General features: G+C 45.5%; 1 protein-coding gene across 1 annotated transcript in view; it reads right to left on the bottom strand.

Moving 5' to 3' along the window:
* Positions 1–2095: 2095 nt before the first annotated feature.
* The window catches only part of MEGF8 (multiple EGF like domains 8), an 80663-nt gene continuing 73134 nt past the window's right edge, over positions 2096–9624 (bottom strand). The window contains exons 41-43 of the mRNA XM_018554790.1: positions 8395–8525; positions 5623–5755; positions 2096–3826 (exon numbers count right to left, since the gene is read on the bottom strand). Coding sequence (XP_018410292.1) covers positions 2585–3826; positions 5623–5755; positions 8395–8525 — 1506 coding nt within the window. The 3' untranslated portion in view covers positions 2096–2584. The remainder of the gene's footprint in view (positions 3827–5622; positions 5756–8394; positions 8526–9624) is intronic.

The raw sequence follows: 9624 nt of genomic DNA, 5'->3' as shown, positions 1-9624 counted from the left end.
TTTTCCATGAGTGTTGCTTTAAAACAATAAATTAATTTTTGTATATATTTTAATAAAAGATGCAGGTTCTCCTGTCCCAGCAAGTCCTCCAACTGGGTTCTGCACAGGCTCGTCGCAGAAAGTCTGTTGGTCAGCTTTGCATGTATATATATATATATATATGTATAGAAAGGAAGTCCATCAATTGTTGGCCCATGACTATTGTCTTCATGTGCAGACCACCCAGGAGATTTTCTGTGAAGAGGCTGTGTGGTACCCAAAGGCCTGATGGGGAAGATCTCTGTGGATTGTGGTCAATAAGCAGAGGACTTACTAGAGGAGGCGAGACCTGCATTTTAAAGATAACTGTAATTACAGTTATTATTCACTTCAAGAGGGCAACCTGCAGCTTGCTAAATGATTCCTATACACCTTTGCCCTTCAGATTAGTGTTCAGAACTGATCCCTGTGTGATCTAGGCCAAAGAAAACTTGGTTCTGGCTGCTTCATCCTGGCCTATGCTAGCTTCCCAAAGAAGGATTACCAGCCAATGGATTGATAGAATTTAGGAACACCTCACACAAACAGGCCTCAAGAATGAAAGATACAACCATTTCAACTAAATGTTCTTGCTGCCCACAGGAACCGATCACAGTTTTCCTTTTATGTTTCTAGCGCTATGAGTGGCAGCTACCGGCAACAAGAACAGTGCAGAAACTTGTGCATAAGGCTAGGTTCAGATATCGGCGATTGCCGCGCGGCCCCATTGAGATCAATGGGGTTATATCCACGTGGAAAATCGCTGAAAAAAAAAAGGTACAGGTACCTCTTTTTACAACATGCACCGCGTGTTTTTTTTTGGATAGTCACTATCGCAGTGGGAAGCTGCGCGATCGGCCTGGCGCAACTGGAGTACCATTAGAAAATAATGGCACCGATCGGAGGTGGTGTGCGATTCCCTGCACTAGGGGGGAGGGCCCCCCCCGCCGCAACTGCTACCACAGACTGGGTCAGGAGTAGAGGGTGGTGGTCAGAGTTTTGAGCGGGCTTAGCCGACCTCAGGCAAACTGAATTCACGAGCCCAACCTTATCTCTAGCCGACATCAGTTTGGGGTGTTTTTTTTTTCCATGAGTGTTGCTTTAAAACAATAAATTAATTTTTGTATATATTTTAATAAAAGATGCAGGTTCTCCTGTCCCAGCAAGTCCTCCAACTGGGTTCTGCACAGGCTCGTCGCAGAAAGTCTGTTGTTCAGCTTTGCATGTATATATATATATATATATGTATAGAAAGGAAGTCCATCAATTGTTGGCCCATGACTATTGTCTTCATGTGCAGACCACCCAGGAGATTTTCTGTGAAGAGGCTGTGTGGTACCCAAAGGCCTGATGGGGAAGATCTCTGTGGATTGTGGTCAATAAGCAGAGGACTTACTAGAGGAGGCGAGACCTGCATTTTAAAGATAACTGTAATTACAGTTATTATTCACTTCAAGAGGGCAACCTGCAGCTTGCTAAATGATTCCTATACACCTTTGCCCTTCAGATTAGTGTTCAGAACTGATCCCTGTGTGATCTAGGCCAAAGAAAACTTGGTTCTGGCTGCTTCATCCTGGCCTATGCTAGCTTCCCAAAGAAGGATTACCAGCCAATGGATTGATAGAATTTAGGAACACCTCACACAAACAGGCCTCAAGAATGAAAGATACAACCATTTCAACTAAATGTTCTTGCTGCCCACAGGAACCGATCACAGTTTTCCTTTTATGTTTCTAGCGCTATGAGTGGCAGCTACCGGCAACAAGAACAGTGCAGAAACTTGTGCATAAGGCTAGGTTCAGATATCGGCGATTGCCGCGCGGCCCCATTGAGATCAATGGGGTTATATCCACGTGGAAAATCGCTGAAAAAAAAAAGGTACAGGTACCTCTTTTTACAACATGCACCGCGTGTTTTTTTTTGGATAGTCACTATCGCAGTGGGAAGCTGCGCGATCGGCCTGGCGCAACTGGAGTACCATTAGAAAATAATGGCACCGATCGGAGGTGGTGTGCGATTCCCTGCACGATTGCAGCGCTGTCACGGATGGCCCTAGTGTGAACCTAGCCCAGCCTAAGGCTTACTGGTTGAATTTGTAGTGTCCAGTTGGCGGTACAAAACGGAATGCAACGTCTCACATTAGCCAAGGAACCACAGACTCTTCTCCATCTGCCCTGGTTGGAGGTTTCTCCAGAAAATGTCTTGATCACAAGAGGTTGTAGACAGACAGCAGCTACGGATTTATGAGATGCTGACCTTTAAAGCAGTGTTTTGTTGGGTTTCACTTAAACCCCATTGAAAAAAAAAAAATTCTGATTCCACTAAACCATCATAAATAACCTCCCCCTTACATAAAAAAGTCCATAATGCGGTTTGTTCATCTTACTCAGTGTTTAGGGTATTACACCCTTAATTAGTCTTTTGCAGTCTTTATTGTTCTTTCCCCACACCGTGGTAACACTGAAGAGCTGTTGCCTGCTAATCAGAATATGTCTTATGACACTGTTTAATCATTTATAGCCTCCGATAGTCTGTGGTCGGTGACTTTACCACCGGAGTTCCAAGTTTAAAGGGACATGCTTGTGAGATTTTCATGGCTGAGAAGTCCCTTTCGAGAACTGCTGACCACATGGCTGGGACCGCAGTATTCCTGCAGGTTGTGGCGTAAAGTTACAAGGGCCGATCCCAAGCACGCTCGGTTAGGTGCTTGGGCTCCTCCAGGCAGCTGCAACAGTAAAGTGACAACACCAGCCATACCGTCATCCGTGGGTTCTAATGTGATAGGTCCGACTCTGAAGTTGCAGTAGGTATACCCCAACAGCTGAGATAAGAATGGATCAGAGTGACGTAATGAGGCAGGTTGGGGGGTTGATGGGTCGTAGGACTTCACTCTTGGTTTGGAGTGGTGATGGTGGTGATGATGATGATGATGGTGGTGGTGTTGAAGTGATGGTAGGACTTGTCCTCCAGGATGACATCCAACCATCTCCACATCTGGGTGGAAGTAGACAGTCAATTTGGCAAACGGCCTGCTTGCCATTTTGCTCATCTCTTGCAGGTGGCGTCTTTGCTCCCTCCTTACATCTAGCCACTGTTTTATCTTCCAGAGCAGGACACAGGCAGACAAAAATAGGAAAAAACAGCTGAAGAACACAGAGAAGAAGACAAAGAGGTCTATGTGTGCTTGGTCTTGACGGAAGAAAAGCAGGCCTTGTGACTCTCCAGAGCCCATGGTTGAATTGCCCAGAAGCAGAAGATAAAATCGGCTGTTTTTCAACGTATGGAGCTCATGAGGGTAAGTGATGACCACGCGGTCTTTGACACCCCGAACTATTAATACTGTCTGCTGATTGCGAACTGTAATGTATGTAATCAGCCCTTTCGGACGTTCCTCACGAAGCCAACTCAACCTGCCGACAACATGCAATAGGCTACTATTGACTGAAGCGACGGTTAGTGGCTCTGGACCCCCAGGAACATCATTGTCTGCTAACCTGTATACTCTGATAGAGTGAACGCCTGTTAACGGGTCAACATCAATGGCAAAGCTCTCTGCAGACGTAGACACGAATACATCCACACAGCCAAAAGTCACGTCGACAGTGACTCTAATGTCCACGTTGGTGAACTTAGGCTGGACTCCGAAAAAGACACTACGGCCATATGGCAAGTTTTGGATATTAGGCTCATGAAAGCAGTTATTCTGAGATGTTGGGTCGAAGCAGTATTCTTGTTCTACTGTCATGAGTCTGTAACATTGACGGCCATTCACTGGATTACCATGGAAAGAGTCTTTGCATTTTGCACACTGTGAAATAGAAGAAAGACCATTATATTGTGTTTGGTCAATGATGAATATCTCGACTAATTCCTAATATTTCATCAGTAGGAGATCACATAATTTCTAGTTGCATGCTGCTTTGTACAAACAAAGAAAGGTACAAAGTAGGGATGCACCGATATATATATATCGGCCGAAAATTACACTTTTGGCTAAATGCCGAAAGTGCTATTTTCTGGACGATACAGCGGTGCATCCGTTCTTTCTCGCCTTCCCGCTGGGCGCTGCTCTCTGTCCCAGCGGGGAGGAGAGAAATTGTCACAGGCGGCCGGTGAGGAGAGCACTGTGAGCGGCCGGTGTCTCTGCTCCCACACCGCTCAGCCTCCTGTCACAGATTGCTCTGATCGCTGAGTGTTTGTAAATAATTGAGGACATAGTATGCTTACTATATTCTCAATTATGAATGAATGGGAAGTGATCTACCTCCCAGATAGAACACCGGTGTCTCTCCTCCCACACCGCTCAGCCTCCTGTCACAGATCGGGAGAGCAGTGTGGGTGGAGACAGCCAGCGCTGTCACAGGAGGCTGAGCTCCATTCGCTCAGCGTCCTGTGACAGCGTGTCAGGAAGGAGAGCGGTACAAACACTCAGTGATCGCTGAGGGTTTGTAAATAGTTGAGGACAGAGTATGTTAAAGGAGAACTATGGGGTTAAGGCTTTTCGCCATAGTTCTCCTTTGGGTAACGGGAGGACACAAACTAGTGTCCTCCCGTCACCCTAAGCTCAGTATACCGCGAGCTGTAGCTCGCGGTATACTAAGACACCGCAGCTGAAGATGATCCCGACAATTATGTCTGGATCCGCCGAGCTGCGTGACTGACAGCTGGCTCTGCCTATCTAGAGGCAGAGCCAGCTGTACCCGCCGCCTCCCCGGTCCGTTCCGCCAGTCAGCGCTGGCGGATCGGAGCGGGGGGAATCCAGCCCCTCCCCTGTCAGAGAGCGGTGACAGGATCGAGAGGTGAGCGAGTGCCGGTATGTGTTCGCTCACCTCCCGATCTACTGAGCCGACCTGTGAAAAGCACTCGCCTCATAGTTATCCTTTAACTATATCCTCAATTATGAATGAATGGGAAGTGATCTACATCACTTCCTGTTCATTCATGATTGTGGTTATAGTAAACATAATCTGTTCTCATGTTATAAATGAACAGCAACACTCAGTATAGAGGATTCCTGTTCATTTATAACAGAGGCTGCAGAATAAGAGACTGAGGACTCTGCGTTCTCAATCTCTTTTTCTATTTTAAAAGGGAAATATCAGGGATCTGTTTAGACCCCTAATATTTCCCTGAAGCCCCTAAAAGTAAAGTATAAAATAAAAATATTTAATGAAAATAAAATATAAAAAAATGTAAAAGTTTTAAAAAAATTTAATGTTTAAAAATTTGAAAAACTTAGGGAAAAAAAACCAAACATTTTTGATCCCTTTCGGTTTCCTTTCAAAAATGTTCATTTCGGTGCACCTCTAGTACAAAGCACTAAGTGGAAGGTGAAGTAGCCAGTAATAGCCAATTCAGCTTTCACTTTACTGAAGCCAGACTAGTGACCGATTGGTAGGGATGTTGTAGTTTTCTCTTTGCTTATTTTGACTGCGCAAGTCTCATCATGCAAATCGTAGATACCCAAACTGTGTTCTATAGACACCCAAAATGTTTAAATCAGCATCTTTATTTGGCCCCCGAATGAGTCAAATCAGACTGATTGCGTGCCATGCATCACTACGTTTTCTACCGGTCCTTTAACACAAGAAACATAAGCTATACCTGGTATTTGTAGCACTCCTTCTTCTCAGTCTGGGGACTGTTCTGACAATTCTGTGTCTCCGTGTTATTACTACAAGGACAATTTGTGCCATCAAGCTCATTGCAAGTATCAGCATGTCCGTTACACTGACACCTGTGGAGACACAGTAAACGGTTAGAAGAGGGAGAGATATTGATACATAGAAGCAAAGTCATGCATAAAAATAATATTTCAACATGAGAATATTTAGGGCCTGCTTCACACCTTTGCAGTGCAGTGCATTAGGGCAGCTCACGTATCTTAAGTGAATGGCACTGCAGAACTGTGCACGTTACGACAATGCAAAGGTGTGCATCCAGCCTAAGAATACAGTATTCTTGATACATTCCAAGAAAAATATGTACAAAGAGGCTGATATAAGATGTTGTACTTACTATATACACTTTTTTGTAGTCAATTAAGGGTCACAAGAATTTATTTGGGTTAAACGGCCACCTACCGGAGGTTGGAACAATGGCAAAGAAGAAAATCGTATGCCACCCCCCATACAATGCCTCCTCTACCCTGCATGCTTCAGTTTTTTACACAAGCAGTACCAAAGACCAGCAAAAAAACATAGGGGTGTGACCTGTGCCACTCAGTGGACTCCAAGAAAAGATTTTGTGGCAAGTAAAAATTTTTACTTTCCTTCCATTCAGGGACACAGAGATCCAGAAACAGTCAGAACATCCAAAAGCAGTCCAATAGCCACTGATAGACCCAAGAACAGTTTGGGAACCAAGAGGTACCCGTACATTGGTAGGCTGGAATTAAAATATATTGCCACGCAAACTGGTCTAAAAAGCACCACAGAAAGAAAAAAAATTAAGTATAAGCAAGGACCCATCCACCTAAACACCTGAAGGTGTCCCTGGGGTCTAACATAGGAAACTCTGCAAACCTGCCGAACCTTGATCCAGAACACATGCTTCTTCAGCAGAGCAGCAAGGGGCAGGAATCCTAGTCAAACTGCTAAGAACAGTGGTGGCGAACCTTGGCACTCCAGCTGTTTTGGAACTACAAGTCCCATGAGGCATTGCAAGGCTCTGACAGCCAAAGACATAACTCCCAGAGGCAGATGCATGTTGGGATTCGTAGTTTTGGCACAGCTGGAGTGCCAAGGTTCGCCACCACTTGCTAAGAACATTCACTTGATTGGTAACAGGAACGAGGGAGCAATTTAAAGAAACTACGACAATAGGCTGTCAATCAGCCGCAGGAGGACCTATCTCCCAGACATCAGGTCCCACGCAGGCATCTGAAGGTACTTTGTCTCCTCCAAAGGTAACTGGAAGCAGAACCCCACCATGTTCTGCCTGCTGACAATCAAGGGGAGCACAGGGCCACCTAGCAATAGATACTTCCTGCTATACAGGAAATGAAGAGAACCCAGATGCAGAACCCTCATTCTGCTATGTGGAGGCCACCAGTGGAGAACCAGATGGTAATGCTTTGTTTGTTAGGAAGACAGAGAGGTCAAGAGTAGCACATTCAACATCATCCAGTGTAGGAACCAGGCTACTTGACCGTTCATGTGCCCATTGCACTCCTTACCACTGATCCATAGTAATAGGTTGGGTGCATCAGTAGTCGACGGATGGCCACCGTCTGAATAGTATGAGAAATTATGGATACCGACACTCCAAGGTAGAATAACGTCTTTTTATTGACGTTTCATGCAACAATACACTTATTGCAACGTTTCAGGGTCACACAGGATCCCCTTCATCAGGCAGAACAAGTGTTCTGCCTGATGAAGGGGATCCTGTGTGACCCCGAAACGTTGCAAAAAGTGTATTGTTGCATGAAACGTCAATTAAAAAAAAGTTATTCTACCTTGGAGTGCCGGTGTCCATAATTTCTTAGGCTACTTGACCGGCCACAAGAAGAACTCTCAGATCTTCCTAGAGGTGACGTTCCTGCAACATTTAAGTGATGTCCAAAGGAGACCGGTCAGAGTAACAACTCACACAATACCCAAATGATGTGGACACTGCCTGTACCGGGGAACCAGACTGAAGCGGCAGGTATGAGGAAACACTGGCAAGTGAAGTGGCCCAAAAGCATTGGAGGAACCCTATTCACCCCAAGAGACACTTCAACAACTAGAGGGAACAAACCTGAGACCAAAAATATGATGCTTCAGGAGCAGCAGCAGGATAATGGCTGAAAAGCAGGAGACATCCAACGGATGATGTTAGTGCACGATCCCTCATCCTATAACACTACTGCGGTAAACTGGCAGTGATGGAAAATGTAAAAATAGAACCCAACAATGCTAATCGTGAGGTAGCACCTGATGTTTCAGCCAGACCGATTTTACTCACCAAGTAAAAATGCTGACACTGGATCACAACAGGGGATGTGCCATGGCCACTAGACCCAGAAAGCGCTTCATGGCTGACTAACATTACACGAAGATCTGGAAAGCACCACAATGCAGAGCCCAGTGCCCAAAGATCCCATTTCAGGCAGCCACTGCTTGTCCAATTCATCGATTTCGGGTACGGCCTTTAACGCTATTGCCAATAAAAAAAAAATCCCATCTGGATAGCTGCTATGTAGAGAACAGCTATAGCAGCGATGTAGCTTATAATCCAGACATAAGCCACTGAGAAAATACCACAAAGTGGACACTTAGTAAAAAACTGAAGCATGCTGGGCAGATGAGGGGTTGGCAAATCATTTTGTTTGCCAGTGTCCCAACCTACTATAGGTGGGAGTATAACTCAACTGGATCTGACATCACTCACTTGGTGCAGCGTTTGTCCAGCAGGAAGTAGCCAGGCAGACAGCCCTCACACTTGTCTCCGAGACTGTTATTCTGACAGTGCACACAGATAGCTGTGTCCTCCGTAGGGCCCCGAGTCACCCAAGTGGGTATCTAGGGAAAGAAAATCAAGCATTCCATTAATATAACAAATACAGGAAAAAATAACATTGAAGAACTCCCAAAAACGTTCTTAACCCTTGCAGTGGGGCTACCCCCGCACTGCAAGGGTTAAGTGCTAATTTTTTGTCTAGGTGCTAAAAAAAATAAAATAATGTTATACTCACCCGAAGCTCCGAGCCGGCCAGCTCACAGTGCTCCTTCCAGCCCGACTCCTCCTCTGCTGAAGCATTGGGAGTCTTCCTCAGCATCCTCATGCCTATACAGGGTGTATAGACATTAGGGATGTGCCGATACTGAGCATTTGGGTGAGTTCTCGTACTTGGGCAAGTACAAGTATTTGGGCTGCAATCAGTAGGGCGGGGAAAATTGGTTAAATAACAAATGTACCAATGGTACAGTTAACCATTATGCCCCATCCCTTGTCTTCAAATACCAGGGCATTAGTGGGTGAAAGACTAACATTTAACATTTGAACGACAGGGAATAATATCAAGTGCCCAAAGGGGCAGGGCTTAATTTCCACATAGCGGAGAGCTTAAAGAACAAGTCTCACCATAATTTCAAAATGGTTGCGGAATCCCCCAGGGGGCGGGAGGATTCCTGGAGCACAATATATGGGCATTCATACGGAGGAACTACAGCACATGCCTACTTTCACAAGGGCATTCCAATCAGGTCCGCCTGTCAGTTTTTTCAGGCAGGCCGGATCGAAAGCCTGATGTTAGTCTATGGGCAGCCAGATCTAAACGGACACTCATCTGGTTGACCCTCGGCTCTGGCCAGGTCCGAAAAAACAAATGAGAGTTCTAAACAGAGTGACACGTGTCCATTTACATCAGATTCCCCATAGACCAACATGGGTCTGGTAATTTCGACATCCATTCTGATCAGCAGGGGATCTGCGCATGGATCCGCTGTGGATCAGAACTGAAGGCACCCATCTTAAAAGGGGTCTAACCACTGCCCCCTCTCCCCCTCTATAGTAGAAATATTCAACTATAAGTGCGTGTGTGTGAGAGAGAGAGAGAGAGAGAGAGAGAGAGAGAGAGAGAGAGAGAGAGTTTTTTTTTATATATACCACTTCCTCCAA

The sequence above is a fragment of the Nanorana parkeri genome, unplaced genomic scaffold (assembly GCF_000935625.1).
Source record: "Nanorana parkeri isolate BGI_ZX_2015 unplaced genomic scaffold, ASM93562v1 scaffold173, whole genome shotgun sequence".
NCBI classification, from domain to species: domain Eukaryota; kingdom Metazoa; phylum Chordata; class Amphibia; order Anura; family Dicroglossidae; genus Nanorana; species Nanorana parkeri.
Note: the sequence above shows the minus strand (reverse complement) of the source record. Positions and strands in the feature narration are given on the sequence as shown.